The sequence below is a fragment of the Chanodichthys erythropterus genome, chromosome 23, assembly GCF_024489055.1.
Source record: "Chanodichthys erythropterus isolate Z2021 chromosome 23, ASM2448905v1, whole genome shotgun sequence".
In the NCBI taxonomy this organism is placed as follows: domain Eukaryota; kingdom Metazoa; phylum Chordata; class Actinopteri; order Cypriniformes; family Xenocyprididae; genus Chanodichthys; species Chanodichthys erythropterus.
The window spans coordinates 21,736,347-21,762,337 of record NC_090243.1 but is presented as its reverse complement, the minus strand read 5'-3'; the positions used below and the strand labels follow the sequence as shown (position 1 = coordinate 21,762,337).

General features: G+C 33.7%; 1 protein-coding gene across 1 annotated transcript in view; it reads left to right on the top strand.

Moving 5' to 3' along the window:
• The window catches only part of sspo (SCO-spondin), a 97,368-nt gene that overhangs the window by 45,028 nt on the left and 26,349 nt on the right, over nt 1-25,991 (top strand). The window contains exons 45-86 of the mRNA XM_067377682.1: nt 135-348; nt 431-572; nt 1,505-1,762; nt 1,849-1,995; nt 3,252-3,419; nt 3,496-3,660; nt 3,738-3,929; nt 4,012-4,134; nt 6,001-6,130; nt 6,213-6,338; nt 6,419-6,510; nt 6,578-6,760; nt 8,165-8,335; nt 8,413-8,665; nt 10,188-10,234; nt 10,320-10,499; nt 10,637-10,771; nt 10,862-11,007; nt 11,091-11,185; nt 12,232-12,281; nt 12,374-12,544; nt 12,644-12,814; nt 14,849-14,928; nt 15,530-15,627; nt 15,699-15,745; nt 15,825-16,025; nt 16,926-17,096; nt 17,175-17,372; nt 18,116-18,206; nt 18,300-18,417; nt 18,670-18,751; nt 20,671-20,837; nt 21,034-21,179; nt 21,261-21,481; nt 21,616-21,651; nt 22,515-22,679; nt 22,929-23,138; nt 23,271-23,438; nt 24,010-24,144; nt 24,746-24,989; nt 25,101-25,223; nt 25,377-25,423. Coding sequence (XP_067233783.1) covers nt 135-348; nt 431-572; nt 1,505-1,762; nt 1,849-1,995; nt 3,252-3,419; nt 3,496-3,660; nt 3,738-3,929; nt 4,012-4,134; nt 6,001-6,130; nt 6,213-6,338; nt 6,419-6,510; nt 6,578-6,760; nt 8,165-8,335; nt 8,413-8,665; nt 10,188-10,234; nt 10,320-10,499; nt 10,637-10,771; nt 10,862-11,007; nt 11,091-11,185; nt 12,232-12,281; nt 12,374-12,544; nt 12,644-12,814; nt 14,849-14,928; nt 15,530-15,627; nt 15,699-15,745; nt 15,825-16,025; nt 16,926-17,096; nt 17,175-17,372; nt 18,116-18,206; nt 18,300-18,417; nt 18,670-18,751; nt 20,671-20,837; nt 21,034-21,179; nt 21,261-21,481; nt 21,616-21,651; nt 22,515-22,679; nt 22,929-23,138; nt 23,271-23,438; nt 24,010-24,144; nt 24,746-24,989; nt 25,101-25,223; nt 25,377-25,423 — 6,107 coding nt within the window. The remainder of the gene's footprint in view (nt 1-134; nt 349-430; nt 573-1,504; nt 1,763-1,848; nt 1,996-3,251; nt 3,420-3,495; nt 3,661-3,737; nt 3,930-4,011; nt 4,135-6,000; nt 6,131-6,212; nt 6,339-6,418; nt 6,511-6,577; nt 6,761-8,164; nt 8,336-8,412; nt 8,666-10,187; nt 10,235-10,319; nt 10,500-10,636; nt 10,772-10,861; nt 11,008-11,090; nt 11,186-12,231; nt 12,282-12,373; nt 12,545-12,643; nt 12,815-14,848; nt 14,929-15,529; nt 15,628-15,698; nt 15,746-15,824; nt 16,026-16,925; nt 17,097-17,174; nt 17,373-18,115; nt 18,207-18,299; nt 18,418-18,669; nt 18,752-20,670; nt 20,838-21,033; nt 21,180-21,260; nt 21,482-21,615; nt 21,652-22,514; nt 22,680-22,928; nt 23,139-23,270; nt 23,439-24,009; nt 24,145-24,745; nt 24,990-25,100; nt 25,224-25,376; nt 25,424-25,991) is intronic.

Sequence of the window (25,991 nt, the reverse complement as noted above, 5' to 3'; positions counted from 1 at the left end):
GAATATGAATCATCATCTTATCTTGTACAAAGAATACATCCAGTACACAAAAAATCAACCAGGGTTTAAAAGCATTTAATTTCCCATGTAGCCTGATGTTTTGATGACATTGGTTTGTTTTGATGCTCTCTCAGTATGGTAATGGAGCCAGGATGGAGTCCGTTGCCTGGAGACCCTCATCCGTACTTCCAGGTGGATTTCCTGGAGCCCACATGGATCTCTGGTGTGGTGACGCAGGGCAGTGAACGCATGTGGGGTTACCTCACCAAATACAGGCTCGCTTTCGCTTTAGTTGACAACCACTTTATCAACTTCACTGAGACCGGAGACAGAGACTCTCCTCCGAAGGTAATCCAGACTGAGATGTGCTGAGTGAAATGAGAGTTTGCAGACTGACTAATAAACAGTGCTATTACATAATTTGTGTCAGGTATTTGAGGTGAGGATGGTCGGTCGGACGCCTGTCACACGCTGGTTGGACAGACTGGTCAGAGCTCGCTTTCTCCGGATCATTCCTGTAGAGTTTCGTCCCACTTTCTATCTGCGTGTGGAAGTCTTGGGCTGTAGAGGAGGTACGACTGGAGCTTAGCTTCATTTATTATTCTTTTTACTTTTCATTCTTTCTCAGAGACCTGGTTAATCAAGAGTCCAGGTCATATTTCACACCTCAGAAAAAACAAGAAACAAAGAAATGTGAAAATGGGGGGAAAAAAGTAATCTTTTTTTGTTGTTTTTTACATTATTTTCATGACAATTTAGTGTTATAGTTTTAATAATATTTATTACTTTTATATTTTCCTTTTTTAAGTTTTAGTATTTTTTTTACTATTTTTTTAAATGTCTTTTATTAATTTAATTTAATTAATTGTTATTGATATTATTAAAATATTGTTTTTAAAAAAATAATCTAATTATTTTTAATATATTTTTTAAATGAATTTATAGCCAAAATTAATAATACTATTATCTATGCATGCAATACAATTTTTAAATGCATGCATTTATTAAAATTAATACATTTTAAATAGTTTTTTTCACATTCCAATAATGAGAAATGCACTTAATTGTCATAATAAATAGTATAATTATTTTAATATATTTTTAATTATTAAATAGCCAAGATTAATTATACTATGATCTATATATGCAATATAATTAATAAAATAATGCATTTAAATTTTGTACATATTTAAATATTTTTTTCACATTCCAGTAATGTGAAATATACTTAATTAGCATAATAAATAATATAATTATTTTAAATATATATATTTAAATGAATAAATAGCCCAAATTAATAATGCTGTGATCTATACATGCAACATAATTTATAAATGAATGCATTTTAAATAATATTTTTCACATTCCAGTAATGAAAAATGCATTTAATTGTCATGAAAACCCTAAAAATATTTATGGTCTGAAAAAGTAGGCTTCAATCACTTTAAGCATTATATAATATAATGTATAATATATCAACATATATATCCATTCTTCTTGTCAGATGAGTTGGTCACACCCAGTAGTGAAGTGACCACAGCGCCACCTGGTGGACCAGGATTACAGAACCACACGGGACCAACAGGACGTCCCGGTTACTATAACTACACATCTGGACCTCCAGGACTTCACACCAAGAGTCCACAGGACGGCAGCCCAGGAGTGGCTCTGCCCACCCGCATCACAACAGCGCCACCTGGTGTCGGTCCGACAAGAGAACCGGGCGTTCATATTCTGACCACACCCTACTCTAACAGGACAGGTGCGTGTTTCTGTGTTTGACCGGTCAGGTGCTGGTGAAATGCAAAAGTAAATGCTTTTCAAACTTTTTTTTTTCTTTTTTTCCAGACACATCAACACCCTTTGATGATGGTTTACCCAGAGTTCTGTGTGTGAAAGGACAGTTTTCCTGCAAGACGTTCGGCTGTGTGGAAGCTGCGCTTGTGTGTGACGGCCGCGAGGACTGTCCCGACGGCTCCGACGAAGATCGCTGTGGTAAAAATGAAGCACACGCATGTTTATTCAGCTAATTAATGACATATCATCAGTGTTCAGGAAGCTTCACGGAAACTGCATGTCAGGCTAATTTAAACTAGTCAAGCTTCACAGAGTTGTTATGGGTAATTAAAGCTAATCCTAAAACTACCGAAACTTGTTTTCAGAAATTGAAATTAAGCTGAAATAAAATAAAATATTATATGAAAAAGCTTGAGGTACTAAAATTACTAAAAATAAAAGTGGAATGAAAATATATTAAAGCTAAATAGAAATATTTAATACATTTATATTTATTATTTAAATTTTATTTATTTTTTAAGATTAATATTTAAGTGTTATAGTTAACAAAATGACTAAAACACATAACAAAATTAGTAAAAGTACAATGAATACTAAAATAAAAAAATAAAACCTGATTCAATATATTAATAGCATTAAAGCTATTTAAAATATTTTATTTTTAGCAGCAGATCAGTATTTATCGTGCACAAAAACACTGATAACCTTAATTAATGTAACAGCATTAAACTTAAACTTATGCATTCACACAAAATATACATTTATGTAATTTTATTTTATTTTATTATTTATTTTATTTCATGATTTTTTATTTTATTTATTTTATTTCATTATTTTCTTCATTATTTTTTATTTCATTACTTTATTATTTTTATTTTATTTGATTTTATTGAAGTTCATTTCATTTTATTATTTATTAGTTTCGTTATTTTATTATCTTTTATTTTATTTATTTTTTATTTTTTGTTTTATTTCATTTCATTTTATTATTTTTATTAATTTCATTATTTTTTATTTTTTATTTAATTGCTTTTTATTTTATTTATTTTATTTTATTATTTTTTATTTATTTTATTTTACTATTTATTTTATTTCCTTATTTTGTTATTTTTATTTCAATATTTTTTATTTTATTTTATTTTTGTTTTATTTCATTTCATTATTATTTATTTTTATTTCATTATTTTTTATTTTATTTTTTATTCTATTTATTTTGGTTCATTATTTTTTATTCCATTATTTATTTTATTTCATTATTTTTTATTTTATTTTATTTTTTTATTTCATTTCAAGTTGAATATTCTCTCATTTGTAAGTCTCGTTTGATTTTAGACTCTGATTTAAACGTGTTGACTCTCCTAACATAAAATGCATTCGTTTGCTGGTCACGTGATTAAGTTATTTAAGTAAGTCTCAATCTCAGAAACACGAATGTCACCGAACTCTCTCCTCAGGCTCCGTCGCTCCTCTCCCAGGACCCGTAACCCCCTCTCAGCGCCCCCTGCTGCCCGAACGCTGCTCCTCCAAACAGTTCAGCTGCTGGAGCGGCGAGTGTGTGAGTTTGGAGAAGCGCTGTGACCTCCACAGAGACTGCGCCGACGGCTCGGACGAGAGCGACTGCTGTGAGTCCACAAACACAGATCTCAGATCAGATTCAGGTGCATTGTGGGATTGAGAGAGGTCTGTTTGTGTCCCCAGTCGACTGTATTCTGTCTCCCTGGACGTCCTGGAGTCAGTGCAGCGTGTCGTGTGGTCTGGGGTCGCTCTTCCGGCAGAGGAACATCCTAAGAGAAGCCCGTCCGGGCGGTTCCTGCGGCGGAGCTCAGTTCGACAGCCGGCCGTGTTTCCTGCAGGCCTGTCCGGGTACGAACAGATCACATGGTGTTTCTGTATCAGCCGCACGGGTTCGAGGCTCATCGTGTTCTTGTTCTCTGTCTCAGTGGACGGTCAGTGGTCGGAGTGGACGCAGTGGTCAGGCTGTGACGTCCCGTGTGGAGGAGGACTGATGGTGAGGAACAGAACCTGCTCCAACCCTCCGCCCAAGAACGGTGGGAGAGACTGTGACGGGATGAGCAGACAAACACACGCGTGTCACATGCAGTCCTGCGGGCCGCACACGGACACACAGAGCGGTCAGATACACACACATTAACAAGAACACGCATGCACGAGCGTCACGAGTATATCTGAGCGATCTCTCCCGCTCTGCTGCAGGCTGCACCGGAGGAATGATCCTGATGAACGAGTCCGACTGTTTGTCTGGGATCATCGACGCGTGTCCCGTGACCTGCTCTGACCTCCATTCTGAGAGGAACTGCACCTTAAACTGCTCTGCAGGTACAATGAGATCTTTTCAAGGTTCATAAAGTGAAATCATTCATCACAGTCATTTCTGACCTCAGGCCGTTTCCAAACATCATGTTATTTATTGTATGTCAAATGTTTTATATATTAATGTGAAATAAAATAAACACGGAAACTCTGGCAGAGCCGGGACACTTATCAAATGTTATAAATGAAAAAAAAAATAATAATTATATATATATAACACTAATACACTATACTAATGATTAATTGTTAATTATTATAAAAATAATATAACATAATTCATTAAAAATATTAAATAAATAATAGTATTAATTATGGATAGTTATTTTCTTTTCAAATTAGTCTCAAATTATTGTTATTATTATTCCTATATAAAATGAGATATCAAATATTATTAAAATAATCAATAGTATAAATTATTATTATTACATTTTTGAGTACTATTTAAAATGTAATAATTAATAATAATTTATACTATTGATTATTTTAATAATATTTGATATCTCATTTTATATAGGAATAATAATAACAATAATTTGAGACTAATCTGAAAAGAAAATAACTATCCATAATTAATGCTATTATTTATTTAATATTTTTAATGAATTATGTTATATTATTTTTATAATAATTAACAATTAATCATTAGTATAGTGTATTAGTGTTTATATATATATATATATATATATATATATATATATATATATATATATATATATATATATATATATATATATATATATATATATATATATATATATATATATATATATTTCTTAATAATTATTATATTATATAATTATAGGAAATTCTTAATAATTATCTTAATTCATAATTTTAATAACAATAAATAATTATTATAGCAATTATGGAATAAATAAATTAATAATAATCTTATAATCTCTAATAATCTTTTATAATAATTAACAGTTAATCACCTTTTAATAATTAACAATTAATCATTTTTATAATATATATATATATATATATATATATATATATATATATATATATATATATAATAAAACATTATTAATTGTTAATTATTAAAATTATCCATAATTATTGTTATTATTATTATTATTTAATCTTTTTAATGAATTATTTTTTTATAATATATAACAATTATTTATTATTTTTGTGTGTGTATATATATTAAATTATATATTATATATATTAAATTACAGAAATTTAAAAAGGAATTTCTTAATAATTACTTTATTGCATAATTTTAATAACAAAAAATAATTATTATAGCAATTATATAATAAATTAATTAATTATATTATAAATTAATTAATAATATAATATAATCTTTTATAATAATTAACAATTAATAATTTTATAATAAATTTATATATATATATATATTACACACACACACACACACACACACACACACAAACACAAATGCTATTATTATATAATTATATTATATATTATATAATAAATGCTATTATTTATTTAATATTTTTTAATTAATTATTTTATTTTTTTATAATAATTAAATTATATATATATATATATATATATATATATATATATATATAATGCATAATTTTAGTAACAATATATATATATATTATAAGTAGTATATAAATATATAAGTAGTATTATTACAAATGTATATGTTTAATAACAATAATATAAAATCATTTATTAAATATTATTAATATATTAAATAGTAGTATTTATTAAAATATAATTACTATATATATATATAATTGTGTGTGTATTGTTGTTATTATAATAAATAGTGCCATTTATAATTTTAACTTATTTTTATGTAGTGTTTTAGAGAGAGAAAGAAAGACCAAAGAGTGAAATGATAATGTATGATTCATACATAGATTAAATGTTTTCTTTGGTTGTTAGGATGTTATTGTCCTCCTGGACTCTTCCTACAAGATGGACGTTGTGTCGATGCCAGTAAATGTGAGTGTTTATGGGAAGGTTCGGTCATCCAGCCTGGACAGGAAGTCAGTACCAGCAGCTGCAGCTCATGGTCAGTAGATTCAACATTTCACACACGAGCGGCTCTTCTGAGTCTGTAAATGCATGTCGTGACGTTTCATCCAATCCTGCAGTGTGTGTAAAGATGGGCGTGTCACTTGCGATGACTCCAGCTGCGTCGCTCGCTGTGATTGGTCGGCCTGGTCTTCATGGACGTCATGTGACAGCAGCTGTGGGACGGGAATCCAGCACCGTTACAGGTGGACTGACTCAAATCAAGACTCAGAAATAACCCTGAACATGACTAGATCTTCCTCATCACGTGTCCGTGTTTCCGCAGATCTCCTCTGAGTCCCATGGGAGCGTCGAGGGTCGAGCCGTGTGACGGGGACTCCACCGAAGCCCGCCGCTGCTCCACGCCCTGCTCAGAGGGTGAGATCTCAGCTCAGGGTTAGGATTGAACAGCAGTGTTATGCAGAGACTGACTGTGACCCTTCAGGTCCTGACGGAGTGTCCTGGAGCGAGTGGACGCTGTGGTCCGAGTGCAGCAAGACCTGTTTCCATCACGTGGACGCCGTGGGACTGAGGCGGCGCTTCAGGAGCTGTAATCACACAGACGCCGGCGCCTCCTGTGGTGGAGACGTGGAAGAACACGAGCCGTGCAACATGATCCACTGCCCCGGTACACCAGATCTGATGAGACGCTCAAAGAGATGATTGTGCTTTTTTGCTCTAAACTGAAAGTGCACGATGATAACATGCTGAGAGGAGCGTTGTGATGTTGGGAAATTACTTGACATTATACATTTCATATACTGTACAATCCTTTTTTCTTTCAAATAAAATTCAAAAATAACAAAATATATAAATAAATTTCAGAGTAAAGGTATGCAAATCAAGGATCTCATTAAATAAAACTAAATTTATTATAATGTTTTTATTTTTTTTAATCAAATCAAATATAAATGTTAGATGAAAACTTTAAACAATTTTGTTTAGTTCAAGCACTAAAATGAAACTGGAAATAAAACAAATAAAAACTAAATAAAAATAAAAATATTTTAAACCACAATAGTAATATTTTTAAAAAAATAACAAAACAAAATGAATAAATATTTATTTATCTAAAATTAAAATGAAAACTGAAACATGAAAATCATATAAATAGCAAATTGTTTAAGTATTATTTGTATTATTATTTTGTATTATTTTAATAATTAAAATGTATTTTATTAACAATAAGATTAATAATAATACAGTTATTATAGTAATTTGAAAAGAAAACAAATATCAGTAATTAATATTATTATTTATTTAATCACATTTAATTAATTAGATAATTATTATAGTGTTAATAATATTAATAAATAATTATTAAATAATTCATATATATATTATAGTAACGATAATAATAATAATAAAAAGTTATTAAAGTAATTTGAAAAGAAAACAAATATCAGTAATTAATATTATTTATTTAACCAAATGTAATAATAATTAGATCATTATTATAGTGTTAATAATAATAAAAATAAATAATAAATCTATATTATATTAACAATAAGAATAAAAATTATAAGAATAATAATAAAAAAGTTATTATAGTATTTTGAAAAGAAAACTACTATTAGTAATTAATTAGTTTTAATAATAATAATAATAATAATAATAAAATAAATAATTAAATAATTATTAATAATAAGTTATAGTAATTTGAAGAGAAAACAGTTAATTATTATTATTATTATTATGTAATCATATTTAATTAATAACTAGATATTTATTATAGTGGTAATAATAATAAATGATAATTTATATATTATATTGACATTAATATTAATAAAAATTATAATAGTAAAATAAAATATTTATTATAGTAATTTGAAAAGAAAATAATCATCAATAATTAATACTATTATTTATTTAATCATATGTAATTCATAATTAGATCATTATTATAGTGTTAATAATAATAATTCATATATTATATAATAATTTCATGAATGTAATCATTCCAGTGGAGAGAATCCTGGTGTCCTGATGAAGAGCTGCCGTATCTCTGATGTTTTCTCTCTCGTGGCTGTAGTGTCCGGCGGCTGGTCGTCCTGGTCGAGCTGGTCCGACTGTTCGTCCGAGTGTGACTCCGGAGTTCAGACGAGAGAGCGTTTCTGCAGTGCTCCTCCGCCGCTGTACGGAGGCCTCATCTGCCCCGGGCCGCACGTCCAGACCCGCGACTGCAACGTCCAGCCCTGCTCTGGTACGTGATGTCACTGTGAACCTCTCGCTGACGTCTGCAGTGTGTGTGTGTTTCTGAAGTGAATCTTTGTCGTGCAGGTGTGTGTCCGCAGGGCATGACGTTCCTGTCGAAGGATCAGTGCGAGGCTCAGGGCGGCGCGTGTCCCCGCGTGTGTCTGGACGCCATGGCGGATGTGGAGTGTGCCACTGAGTGTTATGATGGATGCTACTGTTCTCCTGGCTTCTACCTGTTCAATAACACCTGTGTGCCGCTCCACCGCTGCCCCTGTTACCATAAGGGGGCGCTGTACACACAGGGCGACACTGTGCCTCATGACAGCTGCAACAACTGGTAACTTTGTGTTGATACATTCAGAAATCTGTGTTCAGAAATCATTGAATTGATCAGTAAAGACTTTTATAATGTAGCAAAAGATTTTTATTTCAAAATATAACTAAATATATAAATAAAGTCCATTTTCAAAATTTCAGAGTAAAGATATTGATTTCATTAGGATATCATTAAATAAAATACATTTATTATGACGTTTTTATCAAATCAAATATAAATGTTAGACGAAAAAAATTAAACAATTTTGTTTAGTTCAAGCACTAAAATGAAACTGGAAATAAAACAAATAACAACGGAGCTAAAACTGAAATAAAAATGAAAAGTATTAAAAAAACATAAAACAAAATTACTAAATATTTATTTAAAACTAAAATGAAAACTGAACTATGAAAAAAGCAAATTCAAAATATTAATAAAAGCTATAATATAGTGTATAAATAATACAAAAAACAGTTTCAAATTAAAATCATATAAATAGTAAATTGTTTATGCATTATTTGTATTATTATTTTGTTAAAACTAAAATCATTATGTATTTTATTAACAATAAGATTAATAATAAAAATAATAATAATAAAGTTATTATTATAATAATTTGAAAATTTATAATGTAAATAAATACTGTTCTTTTTAACTTTTTGTTAATGAAAGAATCCTGAAAACATAAAAATATATCACGTTTCCACAAAAATATGACTGTTTTTAACATTGATAATAATCATAAATGTTTCTTGAGCAGCAAATCATCATATCAGAATGATTTCTGAAGGATCATGTGACACTGAAGACTGGAGTAATGATGCTGAAAATTCAGCTTTGATCACTGGATATAAATTACACTTTACTATATATTCACATAGAAAACAGATACTTTAAATTATAAAAATATTTCACATTTTTATTGCATTTTTGATCAAACATACGCAGCTCTGGTGAGCAGAAGAGACTTTAAAATCTCACCGACCCCAAACTTTTGAACAGTAGAGTGCAGAAATTTGTATTTTTTAAACAAGATTTTTCCCATTTGTAAATCATTTTAATATTGTAATTAAAGTATTAAGTATTAATATTTTTTATGAATTATTTTATAATAATTAACAATTAATCATTAGTGTAGTGTTTATATATATATATTACTTACAGAAATTTGAAAAAGGAAATTCCTAATTATTTTATTTTTAATTTTTAATTTCAGTAACAATAAATAATTATTATATCAATTAACTTAATAATAATCTTAAAATCTCTAATAATCTTATTAATCCTATAATGCTATAATAATCATTTATTGCTATTAAGTAATTGGCATGACAAATTATTTGTAAAAGTATAATTTTTCCATAATATTATGAAAGAAAAAAATTGTATATAATCAGTTTTTAAACCGTTTTGGATAAATTATAATGTCATACTGCAGGATGCTGCTTTGATATGACATGTCAGCTACCCATGTGGCTATATATATATATATATATATATAAATATATATTTCAGATTGACGGTTTGTTGTGTTTCCTGACAGCACGTGTGTTGATGGAGAGATGCGGTGTGGAACAGCGCCCTGCCCTGGTGAGTATGACACATCACACCCTCCCTGGAAAGCATTCTTATATGCATTCTGTTCTGAGTAGTGTGTATACGTTCACTCCTGCAGTGGATTGTGGGTGGAGCGAGTGGACCGCCTGGAGCGCGTGCAGTCGGACATGTGACGTGGGCATCAGGCGGCGCTATCGTTCAGGAACCAATCCAGCGCCGGCGTTTGGCGGGCGTGCCTGCGAGGGCGACCGCATCGGACTGGACACGTGCAGCATTACACCTTGTTTCGGTACAGTGATCACATGACTAAAGACCATCTATTAAGAGTTCAATGCAGATCAATACCATAAAAGTAGACAATGATGGCAACTACACAAAACATAACACAGATTCACACCAGGATTATTACTCTAAATGTCATATTCCTGTGTTCAGGAGTGAAGGGCCCGTGGAGCCCGTGGTCCGAGTGTTCGGTTCCCTGCGGCGGCGGATACAGGAACAGAACCAGAGGGCCGCTCAGGACTCACGGGACGCCTCAGCAGTTCAGCGCGTGTAACCTGCAGCCCTGCAGTGAGTCCGGCTCGGTGCTGTCAAAATAAAAGTCTGAATTCCAATCAGTCGGTCACTACTAATACACACATCATTTTCTCTCTCTGATAGCAGGTAACGGAAGCGCTTGTACGAACGGTCAGGAGTGGGCCGCGTGTGTGAGAGATGAGCTGCTGTGTTCGGATTTGGGGTCGGACGTCCAGAGGGATGCCAGCTGCCATCCTGGCTGCCAGTGTCCTGAAGGGTCAGCCCTGCAGGTGAGTGTGTGTGTGTTTCATTATATATTTTATTTGTGAATGTATATCTGTGATGTGTGTGTGTGTGTGTGTGTGTGTTTCAGGATGGCCAGTGTGTGTCTCTGCCGCTCTGTCACTGTCATGTAGATGGAGAGCAGCACAAACCCGGAGCCACAGTCACCAAAGACTGCCACAACTGGTAAAACATGTCACAAAACCATATACATTCAGTTTAATTCATTTTAATCTAATTAAAACATAATTTGTATTAGTTTTTAAATTAATTTTAATAAGCTTTAAAATAATTTAAAAGATATGTAATATTTTTTTTATTTTAAAAAATATTTTTCAACATACATTCAACTATATACTGCATATATAATATATAAAAATAAAATAAAATTACAAAATAATTATTTTTAGTGTTTTTTTATTTTATATTATTTTATACAAAATAAAATTATATATATATATATATATATATATATATGTATAATTTTATTTTGTAATAGAACTATTATTTTTTAATAATTATTAATAATTATTTTTGTTAAGCATTTAACAATAATACACATGAATATATAATGCATATAAAATGTTAATATATTTTATTGATAAATAGAATACCTTTTTTATTATTTAAAGTCTTAAAAAGAATGAAAAAATAAGCACTGTAATTTTATTATATAATATAATTTATTGTTAATAACTATCTTTATTATACTATAAATACACTTAAAATGTTAATTTATTTTATTTGTTGATATAATACCTTTTTACTTATGAAAAGTTTTTAAAACAATGAAAAATAAGCGATGTGATTTAATTCTATAATATAATATAATAATAATTATTTTTTATTTTATTTTATTTTACTATACTTAATCACATATTTAAAATTTTAATATATTTTATTGATAGAATGGCTTTTTTGATTATTAAAAGCTTGTTGAAAACAAGAAATATAATTTTATTTTATATTAATATTATTATTATTAATTATTATTAATATGAATATTATTTGTATTATGCATTCAACACATATGAATGTATAAATACATAAAAAATGTTAACATAGTTTAAAGATTAATTTTTAAAAAGCTTAAAAAACATAAGCAATATATTTTATTCATTTTAATAATCAATAAGAAATCATTTTATTATGCATTTAACAATAATGCATACACTATGAATATGAAAATTTGAAAATATGAAAATAAGTGATCATGTATTTCATTCCTGCAGCACGTGTGAATCAGGAAAGCTGGTGAACTGTACGAGTGTGGAGTGTGACGGTAAGACGTCTGGAACCGCTCTCGTGCCGTAACACACTCTCTGATGTGTGTGTGTGTGTGTGAGACTCTCTGTGTGTGTGTGTGTGTTTCAGTGGACGGCAGCTGGTCATCTTGGACTCCGTGGGGTGTGTGTTCTGTGTCGTGTGGCGCTGGTCTTCAGTCGCGCTATCGCTTCTGTTCCGACCCGGAGCGAGCTGGGAACGGACTTCCCTGCTTCGGGCCGGACCGAGAGGACAGAGTGTGTGCTTCAGCACCCTGCAGCAGTGAGTGACCCACAGAGATCCATGAACACAAGAAATAAGAAAAACAACAACATGATTTTCAAGAGCATGTCAGATTGGTTTGTTCTGTTGTGTTTGAAGGACACGGAGGCTGGAGCGGCTGGACGTCCTGGACCGACTGTACCAAGTCGTGTGGCGGTGGGGTGCGGAGCCGCAGGAGGGACTGTGATCGGCCAATCAGAGGGGGTGATGGAGACTATTGTGAAGGACTGGGAACTGAAGTCATCGTGTGTAACACTGACCACTGTCCAGGTGTGTGTGTGTGCTTGTGACGGTATCAAATTTTCATGTTGCGATTAATTGCTGGAGCTTTTATGACGGTATACGGTATTATCATGATATTGAAATAAGTTGCAAAAAAAGTGTCATAACAGGATTAAGAACTCTTTGTAATAACAAAAAGAACTCTGAATGTTTAAATACAATAATACAATACACCAAAAATATATAAATTAAAATCTTCAAACAGATTAAAGTGCAAAAAAATTAGGCTATAAAGGACATTTCTCATTATTTAATGCATTAACTAAAATTAATCAACAGATACTTTTGTTACAGAAAGTATCATTTTTGTTGTCATTAATTTTGTAATGTTATTAAATAGTAACTAAGAAATTAACATTAACTAAGAACAATTAATGCTTTAGTATTTTTAATTGTCAGTTGGGTAATAATGAATTAACATGTTAACTAATGAAGCCGTATGTCTCAGTTTTACTGAACAATAACAAATATTGAGAACATTTCTAATCATTAGGGCATGTTGTAGTCCAGATTAAAATTTAAAAATGTTTAAGTTTGAAAATAAATAGTCTATTAAGTCTTTAAGTGTTTGGTGATGTGATGAACAACATTGAGATTACAAAAAAATGAATGGCTGTTTGAAGCATTTTAAAAACTTCAATAGCACAGCTGCTTTGTTTGCGGGGTTTCCGGGGTAACCGCTGCATTTCTGCTGTTCCATCAGCGCCCTCTGCTGTCAGAGAGTGAATGTGCACTTTCATTCAGCATATAAGTATAGGCCTATTTACTGTGTTTGTAAACATTCGGGATGCGCGCGCATCATGGTTGCAGAAAACCCGGGAGTGATAACCAGTACGACTAGAGAGTTACCACGAAGCGGTTCAAAGTAGTTAAGATTTAGAAACATTATAGAATATTTTGATTTGTTATTTTTTTTTTTAAATGTTGTCGGCATATCACAGCAGCTTCACCCAGCGATAAGCACTGTTATTTAAAAAAAAATAACATTACCGAGTGGTATACAGCTTACGGATCCATTTGCCATAGCACCTTGTCAGTTTTTAAATGACGAAACGAAATGGCCAAGCATCCATGGGCCAGAGATATATATTTACCTGATTGACACCTCAAGTGTATACTCAGGAGAAGCTAAAAGCGTATAAGTCTCTTGACGCGTACAACTTTGTTTTTTGTTTTGTTTGTCACGAATTAAAAGAATAAAAAGTTAATTTCGAGTTTATATCTCACATTTCTTACAAAGAAAAACAATTGTGAGATATACTCGTTTCTGTCTTTTCTGAATTGCAATTTATCCCGCAATTCTGACTTTCCCCCCCCAGAATTGTGAAATAAACTCACAATTGCGAGTAATAAAGTTCGAACTGGGAGTAATAAACACGCAAATGCAAGAAAAAAGTCAGAATTGTGAAATTAAAATTGTATAGACTGTTTAAAAGTTATCTAACGTGAAATGTTATAGGTTTAAATATCATTTCAATGCTGTAACTGCTATGTATGTATGTCCTCTGAACTGCATATGTGAATATTATGTAGACTTACTGTTTACTTCAAATTCCTGCTTTAATAGTAGACTAATCTTGCAGGTGTCATCAGTGCAGTCTGTGAAACGTCTCCATTTAGCTTCAAAGGACGTTTTCAACGATGGTTTTCTTTAAAAATGAAGACTATATTTTTTGCATTCCGATTCCAACATCCAGAGGCACAACAAAACGTTTTTCTCTTATTCTGTGGATTTTGCACATTTTCCTCCAATTGCTACCGCTATTTTTCTGCAACCACTATGCGCGCGCAGCTGCAAGTGACGTCATTGTGACGTCTGCTCTAAAGTGGTCTATTCTTAAATGCATTATAAAAATTTTAATAATTGGTAATAAATTATTATTTACGGTATTTTGAAATGCCCGCAATAACAATATCGTGCATATTCATTATCGCGATATATCGCATTACCGAATATCGGCACATGTCTATGTGTGTGTTTTCACATGTATGTTAGATATGAACTCTGAACTCTGTCTGTAGTGTCTTCATGTTCACACGTGCCAGGAAGTGTGTTCAGTGCCTGTGGACCCTCATGTCCGCGATCATGTGACGACCTCACTGTGAGTAAATGAATAAACCATTGAACATATACTAGTGTTTTCAAAAGCACTGGTATTTCGGTGCTGAAATTTAAAAAATGTGACAGACATGCACAGTAAAATCCCCAGAGTTACTCAATGCTCAGAGTACATATGGTCCCTCTCTAAATAGTGTTAAAATAACACTAAAGCAGAGTTAAAGTTAATGAGATAATTAAGCAATTTAATTAAGTGATGATTGTGCATTAGTGATGAACACCTGCTGTTAACAAGCAGAATCACTGAAGAAAAGAGAAACACAAGAACTGACTTCAGTCACAGCCTTATTAATTACTTAATTAAATCATTAACTTTAACTCTGCTTCAGTGCATGCTTTCAAATGCTCCTGTGTGTATCTCAGAGAAGAGCATCAAAGATGTCTATTTACAACATGTTTTTGAAGCATTGATAACCAATCACAGACATATCTGTTAAGTGCATGAACACAACAGCCAATCAGAGGTGTCCGCTCAATATATGATAATGACGGCGATGTTGGTGTGTGTTCAGTACTGCGAGTGGCGCTGTGAGCCGGGTTGTTACTGCACGGATGGTAAAGTTCTGAATTCAGACGGGTCGGAGTGTGTGGAGAGAGATGCGTGTCCCTGTCTGGATCTGCACACAGGACGACGAGTCCGACCCGGAGACACCGTACGATCTCCAGATGGCTGCAACAACTGGTGAGAAACCACAGATCACACTTTGCATTCATTTAGATCATGTGATTCATGTGTGTTTGATCATATTCCAGCACCTGTGAGGGAGGGAAACTCACCTGCGGTGAACATCCGTGTCCAGGTTTGTCACCTCAGCCCGTAATAATCTCAAACGCCTCTGAAGGGGTAGATTGTGACGTGTGGTTGTGTGTGTGTGTCAGTGGACGGAGGCTGGTGCGAGTGGGCCGACTGGACGCCCTGTTCAAAGACCTGTGGGATTGAGTGGGTGTCCCGCTACAGGAGCTGCACTTGTCCTGAACCCAGATCAGGAGGAGCGCCGTGTTCAGACCAGCAGGAGGAGCGAGCCGGACTGGGAGTCCAGATCCAGAGACAGCCGTGCCCATCCGTCTCCTTCTGCCCCGGTAACACAGAGACAAAACACAAATCATACAACCATTGATTAATTATAAGATTAATATGTTTAACAAGATTAATTTACTCTCCTCAGTTAAAGCAGTTACATAATATAAAAGTTTCATTGTAATCACTGGAGAAATCAATGCAATAGATAAAGAGATAAACGTATCTACAATTTGATTGTCAAAACAGTAAATTAATAGAAAAATAAGTAAATAAATGAAATAATAATATTGAACCAAGTAAAATTATAATAAATAAATATTTATTTATATACAACAAATTGTACATTTAGTATTAAAATGTACATTATTGATTTATTTTAGGTCACAAGCACCCATTCTGCTGTCAATCACATTTAGAAAATTGAATAACATAAATAAAATATGAAATATTTCGATCTTAATATGTGTTTTTGGGCAAATTACATTAATTTTAGTAACATTTTTGTTGTGTTTTATTAGTTTTCTTTTTAGTTTATTAATTTTGCCTTTGCAAGTAACTGAAAATTATTTTTATATTCCCTTTTTATTTCTGTTAACTTTTAATGTATTTCAATCAATGTAAATGTTTTTAGTTTTAGTTGACTTAGATTCAAAACTATATAATCAGCAATAGATGAAGAACATTTGGATGCAACATTATATTTTGATATGAAAAATGTTTTTTTGGACAAATTTCAGCATCTGACATTGTTAAATACAAAAACTCATAAGATTAATCCTGCTTGTTTGAATCTTTTTTCAGTCCTTGTAATTATTGTTAGTTTACACAAATAAAAGTCTTACTCTTCTGTATGATCAAAAATGAAGTTCTTTCTGTATTATGAGAAAATGCAAGTGATTGCAGTGGCGCTCTAAAGAGTTAAACATCCCTGATCTCTCTATCTGTGTGTGTGTGTGTAGTCCACGGCTCCTGGGGCTCCTGGAGCTCATGGTCGGACTGTGACGCGTGTGCCGGTGTGTCTGTCCGGCACAGGGAGTGTAACAGCCCTCCAGCGCGGTTCGGTGGTCTGTCCTGCCTCGGAGAGAGTCGGCAGAGCCGCGGCTGCCATGATAACGTCACCGTCTGTTCAGGTCAGCATACTCCCTAACATCTGAAGCTATCACACACTGCTGTTTGATCATATCCTGACATCTGCTGCTCATCTGAAGACTGTGGAGGTGGACAGGAGGAGTGGCCCTGCGGGAAGCCCTGTCCTCGCTCCTGCTCCGACCTGCACGGAGACACGGAGTGCGTGGACGTGCCGGGATGCAGCCGGACCTGCGGGTGTCCCGGAGACATGCTGCTGCAGGACGGGGTGTGTGTGGACCGAGAGCTGTGTCGCTGTAAATTTCACAACATCAGCACAGGTGTGGACACGCTACGGAAGAGACGCTCGATGCAAATATCTTCAGTGTTGTTAATACACTATATTCATTTTTATTTTATTTTTTTAGTAATTTTAATACTTCAACTTAAACTAAGTGAAAATGAGAAATGTTGCTTTTGCAACTAACTGAAATAAGTTTTTATATTTCATTTTTGTTATTTCTGTTAACATTTATTTATTTTATGTAAATATTTTTTGGTATTTTTAAGTTTGTTTTTTCAATGTTTTCAGTTTTAATTCAATTTTAGTTTAATATTTATTTGTGTTTTAGTTTATTTTTATTTAATTTTTTTAAATAGGTCTGTTTAGTTTTTAGGTTAGCATTTATTTCAGTTTTAGATTTAGTAATTTTAGTACTTAAACTTGCTTTAAAAATAACATTAAAACTTAATATATATAATATAAAAAAAATTATATTTAGTTTCTGTTAACATTTAATTTATTTCAATTAATTAATTGTTTTTAGTATTTTTAGTTTCAAAGTTTTTAGTTAATTTTGGTTAATGTTTTAGTCATTTTTGTGTGTGTGTGTTTTTATATATAACATTACATTTATTTCAATGTAAATGTTTTTAGTATTTTTTCTGTTTTTGTTGATGATAACAACACTGGTTTAAATACCTCAAAACTACTCCAAAATGAACCCTCAAATAAACATACAGCTGTAAGGAGTTATAAACACTAAAATAACATGCAGTCTTTCTTGTGATACAGCTGGAATAGACACTGGGAATGTTTCCTGGGAGTGGCCGGGAGCATCAGACTGGCAGCATGCAAATCCAGGAGAGACCATCATCACTGACTGTCATAACTGGTATCATATTACATGTATATGTAACTTGTTTTGTAAGTGAAGGCAGGTAGGCACTGACACAGATCAGTAATTGTTTCTCTGTGATCTTTCTAGTACATGTGAAGCAGGTGTCCTGCACTGTGACTCACTTCCTGGTTGCTCTGTCGACGGCAGCTGGAGCCAATGGGCTCCCTGGTCAGAATGCTCCGCCCACTGTGGAGGCGGGGTTAAGGTGCGGACACGTCTGTGTGATAACCCCGCCCCTCAGAGCAGCGGCAGAGAGTGTGTGGGTTCTGGCCGACAGCAGAAAGTGTGTAACACTCACAACTGCTCAGGTGGGTCAGTGTGACGATGCCATCTTTCACATATATTGTTTTGGAAATCTCAGTTTTCTCTATGTACATTTGCTCTTGTAGATTCTGGTCCTTGGTTCGACTGGTCAGCGTGGTCAACGTGCACCGTCAGCTGTGGTGGAGGGTCTCAGAGCCGTAGCCGCTCCTGCCGAACGCCACCCTGCTCGGGCATGAGACGCCAGAGCAAGACCTGTAACACACAAGTGTGTCTGGGTACGTCAAACATTCATCAGCTCTCCCTCTGAGCTGTGAAGAATGAATAATTACATTTTATTTATTTATTTGTTTGATTGTGTGTTCGTTTGTTTGTTTGTTCCTTCCTTCCAAGCATAATTTCAGGACCATTAAGATGACAAAATATATAAATTAAATAAACAAATAAATAAATAATTCAAAAATGTTTTTATTTATTTATTTATTTATGAATTATTCCAATAAATAAATAAATAAATAAATAATGCAAAATTAGTAAAACAATGCCTTTTTAGGGCCATTAAGATGATCAGTGTGAATGGGGCTTAAGACAAAAATAATAAAATAATGCAAAATTAAGAAAGTAAAAGGCCATTAAAATGATCAGTGTGATTAGGGTTTAAAATTAACAAAATTAACAAATAAATAAATAAATTAATTAATTAAAACAAATGAATAATATAAAATATACAAATAGTGCAAAGTAAAGAAAATAATGGTCCCTTTTTTCGGGAAAAAAAAAACCAGCCAGATGGAGTTTTAACAGGATTTTTGAATCAGATGTGCATTAATGGCTTCCTGCCTCTGCATGCAGCAACATTTTTAACGTTACGGACACAGACCAGGATTTACGAGAAATTGTTTTGTTTTGTTCCCTGAAAGCATTTCCCCTTATTTTTTAAAATTAGCTTTGTTTTGACAGAAGATGCTTCAGGAATATTTTAATAGCCCAGATTTATCCTGCAATTACATGAGGACCATTCCTCTGTGAGCGGTGATCCAGTGAAGTGCTCTCAAACAGGTTGTTCTGTGGATCTCAGTGACTGTAAGACACATCTAATATTCCAGTCAGTGTGAAGGTCTCAGAGCTCCAGTCAAGGTTAATGCAGCGAAACGCTGGATAAGACACCATCCTCATTTAAAAGTGAAATGTCCCAGCATCCCCTGTGATCTTCTCGCCGAATCCCCTGCAAATTCAAATCAGCCATTTTTAGAGATTTGCTATGGGAAAAGTTCCTGTCCTTGAGCTTGATTCGGAAAGACTTGTGTATTTATTTACATATTTCAATATTTTAGCTAGTTGGAATTATATAATGACTTTCAGGGTGTGCCTTAAGTATATAGGAAATTTACATCTTTTTAAGCCAAGACACTACAGGCAAAAACATTTGTTTCACATGTTTTTTTTTTTTTTTCCAAATACAGATGCAAATAGATAAAGTGCTATAAAATAAACACTTAAAAGTCTATTTTGCATGTTTTCTAGTGGAAAGAAAACATGCAAATTAGACTTAAGTGTTTATTTGATTGGACTTTATCTGTTTGCATAATTTACTGTACAATACATATCTTTAAAGACTGAGTTTTTTCTCCACTTCAGCAGCACTTACATAAATCAAATTTTACAGTTTTATTCCTGTCTATATTCTGAAGGTTTTTACTGAGGGGTTTGTTCATATAACATTTACCTGATTTTATACAGCATTTTATTCCTAAAAACATGGCGAAAATGTAGATTTTTCTACCTATTGACAGTTTTCCCTGATTTATGGAGTGATAAAAAGAAAAATCCCAAATCCCTTCTATAAAAAACTTTAACTCTAATATGTCAACAAAATAAAACAAACAATTTGAGCCTGGCTTTATCCAGTGTTCAGATTAATTCTTTGGAAATGTATACAAATGATGCATATTTAACTAGATAATGCCTTATTTGCATATTAAAAACATTACATTTCAGAAAACTTATAATAAAAATTTTGCAATTGTAATCAATCAGCTGGGGAAGTACTGATATCTATTAGTTAATTGTATACCCTATTCACCTGTGGTGTCTTGCCTTAAACCAAACACAAACTGTTTTTGTTGTATATTTGTGATATACAATTCTATGCATTCCTATATCTGTGTGTGTGGGTGTGTATGTGTGTGTTCACCAGAGGTGGGCTGTCCTCCTGGGCGTCTCTATAGGGAGTGTGAGCGCGGTGAAGGGTGTCCGTTCAGCTGTTCTCAGGTCAGCGGTCATGAGGGCTGTTACTCAGAGGGCTGTGAGGAGGGCTGCCACTGTCCACCCAACACCTTCCAGCACAACGGATCCTGCCTTCATGTGAGCTCACAATCATCTCAAACAGCTTTATTTGCATACTGAAAGAACACACTCCACTAGCACTCCACTAGTCTTATTAAGACCACAACATTATAAAGTGCATTCTGATAACAGACCAGTTGATTGTTAGCATTTTGATAAATTCATGCATTTTAAAATGCTGTTATTCTGATTCCCTTCAATCATGTGTATGTAGGAGTGTCCATGTCTGGTGGACACTGACTTCCTGACCTCTTTACAAAGTGTGTCGGTGACCCCTGAGTTGACCCCTGACCTCCAGAACATCACTGTCGGATCAGAGCTCATGTCTGGAGAGGAGCTGATGCATGAATGTAGTTCCTGGTAACAGCAAATTACATCTACATGTCGTCCTTATTTCATACCGCTCTATGTTTCAGTAATATATTTGTGTCTTTTCTGAAGCTCATGTGAACACGGACTGTGGAACTGTTCTTTGGTTCCATGTCCCCGTGATGGAGGTCTGTCTCCCTGGGGCCCCTGGGGTCCCTGTTCACTCAGCTGTGGGGGTCTCGGCCAGAAGAGTCGCAGCAGAAGCTGTAACCAGCCCAGTCCTGCTCACGGGGGCCGAGACTGTGAGGGGCCGCTGCTGGACACCGCCTACTGCCAGACACCCGATTGCCCACGTACATGCCAGAAATACTCAAATATGTTATTGCTAGAAATATGCATGCTTATTTTGATAATATTACTTATATTACTCTACTAACGACTGTTATTTATTACTTTATAGTGATTCAGTTCTTTACTGTTTTTACAGTGGTAACAGTTCCAACAGAGGAACCATCTTTACCAGGTAATGACTGGAATATATATAGGGTGATGACTCACTTAGCTCATGAGACACTACACAAAATTACAATATTTTAACACTATTTTTAAATCTTCAATGATGAAATAAATGACTGGAAAAATAGTATTTTATTCAACTGAAAGTCACAAAATGCAAAAACAGTTCAGGTAATTTTGAAATGTTTCAACTATCTATTGCTGTCATTAACAATTATATTGGTAATCAATTAATCGGTTGATTATTTTGATGATTAATCGAGTAATCGGTTATATATATATATATATATATATATATATATATATATATATATATATATATATATATATATATATATATATATATATATATATATATATATATTTTGTGGTGATAAAAATAGACCTAAGTAAACAATACCATTTAAAATGACTTAAAATTCATATATACAATAAGGCAATAATAATTCATTCAAATAAGGTATTAAAAGCAAATAATCATATGGTTTTATTGATCAACACTGTTAAAATACATAACGTAATATACATAATATAATCAATTTCTGTGCATTATGTATTATAACAAATGCCTGTAGAGGGCGCCAGCAGCCTGATGATTGTTGTTGTTACACTTTACAGCATGGTGAAATTCTTGTTTAATATTGGCCAAACGACATTTAAATGAAATGTCCACTTAATATTTAATATTTGGCCACTTATTTACGATAGAAATGCTACAGTCACTGTAATATCTTGAACAAGAACATGTGGACATCAAAACATGCAAACTTTTAAATTTTTATTTTGAAATTGCGATGAACAACAGTTTATATATATATACATACACACACTGTATATACTATATATCCTATAATATGCTTCTGTCTGTAGATGAGGATGCTGGGTTCTCCCAGTGGACAGTGTGGAGTCCATGTTCCCGAACCTGCAACAATCCGGTTTCTCCTGCTCTGAAGTTCCGTACGAGGGAGTGTGTTGATGATCGCTGCTCTGGAAAGAGCCGACAGGAGAGAGTTTGCAATCTGCCTCAGTGTCCCGGTACATCTTGCCTCATCTCTGCATCACTCTGATCATACTCACCTGAGTATTGTTACCATCTCATAGAGAAGCTACTGTTTCAAATGCTATTTTTCACATAAATTCACATACTGTGCATACTGCAGACTGCAAAAGTAGTATGGTAGTGTACCATTCCAAACATTCCCTTAATGTACAACAGGTTTTCACCTTTTTGCCCATCTTCGCATGTTTTGATGGTGTGGTTTTGTCTGTAATTTTGTCTGTCAGATGGTGGCGTGTGTCAGGGGCCTGAATGTGCGCACAGGAACTGCTCCTGGATGATGTGGGGTGAGTGGAGCTCCTGCTCTCGCTCCTGCGGCGTCGGTCAACAGCAGCGCGTCCGGACCTTCATCGCTCCCGGCGTCAACGGGACCTGGTGTCAGGACATCCTGGGCGGCAACGTGGAAAACCGCTTCTGTAGTATTCGGGCCTGCCGCGGTGAGTTAAAGAACATTTACACACCCTTAAAACAATACACTCACCTGAGAAGCTTTATAGTATAATCTATATAATCACTGACTGTAACGAGTGGTCAGGCCTCTGCTACAGTAAGTGTTGTGTTGTGTTCAGTGGATGGAGGCTGGTCTCGCTGGAGCCCGTGGTCCCGCTGTGATAAAGCCTGTGGCGGAGGACGCTCCATCAGAACCCGCTCGTGTTCCAGTCCTCCGCCCAAAAATGGAGGCCGCAAGTGCACCGGAGAGAAGAACCAGGTCAAACCCTGCAACACCAAACCATGTGGTACGACGTCAAGCACTGTGCTGCTCTCACACAGTCAGGCACTAAAATGATTTAAAGTCAACACTAAAATTGCATCACAACTCATTTTGTATATGAAAAATTCACTTGGAAATAATGTAGGACGTAACTTGATTTTATCCATCAGGATTTGATTGTGTCATGAAAGCAGGCTTTGATATTATTGGTTAATATTACTTTTCCTCGTCCACTCTTGTTCTTGATTACATCAACAGAGAGGAAAAGTCATCTCAGAGGTGAAGGAAGCTATTACATTTTGGTGAAAGATTATGAAAACTATTTTTTTTAATAATATGCACTGATGAATCATGCACAATAAGACCAGACACATGCTTTAAGAACACACTTTTGAATTTATAGAGATTTATCTGAGATTTATTAAGCATTTTAACCCTGTAAACCCTGACATATGAACAATTCAGAGGCCCAAACGGAGCAAAAATATACAAAAATATATGATTATGTACAACAGCAAAGTTCTGATCATGTTGATCATTTAGAGGCCTGCGTATCAAATACGACACAGTATGCTTCAGTCTGTATTTCCCCTCAGATGATGGCGGGTGTCCTCCAGGGCAGGAGTTTGTGTCCTGTGCTAATGAGTGTCCACAGCGCTGCTCGGACCGTCAGCAGGGCATCGAGTGCCAGACCAACACCGAATGTCAGCCGGGCTGTCGCTGCCCGCGGGGTAAGACCGAGAGAAAGAGCTGCAGCGCTTGAATAAAGCAATTAAATATACCTAACTTTCACTAAATAGATAAAAACTACACATTGTAGTAATTGACGATCGTTTTTGGTGGGAAAAAATGTGCAAATGAACATTTGAACTCGCAATTGCGACTTTCAATTCTGAATTTATAACGCAATTGCAACTTTATATCACGCAATTCTGACTTTATAACTCACAGTTCTGACTTTATATCAGGCAATTGTGACTATATCATGCATTTCTGAGAAAAAATTTGAGAATATATAAAACGTCATACACAAATATATAAATTTGCGTGTTGTGAATTCAAAACTTTCACTAACTGGATCAACAAGTGTGAAATTTTTTTGACCCTAAATGCCCAGTGTAGAATTTTTTTTTTTCCAAATGATGCACCAATGCCTAAAAATATTTTTTTCATTTTTATAACTAATGGCTTCCTAAGGACATGTTAAATGGTGAAAAAAAAAAAATACTAAGTGGATATTAATGCTCTGAGGGCTAAAGGGACTCTTTCTGACAGCATACAGTAGCGTTTTTGAGATCTGATGCATGAAAATATCTCGTGTTGTGTGTGTAGGCCAGCTGCTGCAGGACGGCATGTGCGTTCAGGTGTGGCAGTGTGACTGTCTGGACGCGTCGGGTCAGAGCTGGGCCGCGGGCAGCACGCATCAGGTGGACTGCAACAACTGCAGCTGCGCAGACGGAGAGCTCACCTGCACCAACCGCACCTGCGCAGGAGAGAACAGCTGCGCCTGGAGCTCCTGGTCCACCTGGGCCTCCTGCAGCTCCACCTGCGGACCGGGACAAAGGACGCGATTCAGGTGAGATTCGCAGGCAGCGTCCAGCTGACCGTCAGATCTGTCAATGCAGAGGTGTGTGAATATGTTTTTCTGTTTTTCCAGATCTCTGGTTCCTGAGGGTGATGGTGTAAACTGCCAGTTTGAGGAAGTCCAGCACAAACCATGTGACCCCGGCCCATGTCCCCCACTGTGTGTCCATGACCAGCAGGAGCTGTCTGTCGGAGACACTTGGTTAGAAGGAGAATGTAAACAATGGTGAGAGACACTGACACAGGGATCCTGTTGTAGTTTCTACACATTTAGCAACATTTTATAAAATCGTATAAAATATATATATATTACATATATATATACATTTATTTATTTATTTTTATTTATATTACATATAAAGCAAACTTGTATTTTCAGCACCTGCATCCCTGAAGGAGAATACTGCCAAGATATAGATTGTCGAGGTGAGTACGATTTTTACAAACATCCACATATATATATATATATATATATATATATATATATATATATATATATATATATATATATATATATATATATATATATATATATATATATATATATATATATATATATATATATATATATATATATATATATATATATATATATATATAAAATTAAATTTTTCTCATTTATTTGTAATATTTATAATGTATAATATATAATTTATTATTTAGAATGTATTTATAATAATTTAATATAATAAATATAATAACAGTAATATAAATAATAAATATAATATAATATAATATAATAATTTATATATTATTAATTTATTTTAAGTTATTGCATGTGGAAATTTTACTTATTTTTATTGCCTGCATATATTATTTATAATTTTATATATATATATATATATATATATATATATATATATATATATATATATATATATATATATATATATATATATATATATATATATATATATATATATTTATTTTCAGTTATTAGTTTTAGAAATTGTACTTATTTTTATTTTATTGTACTGTTATTTTAGTATTATTT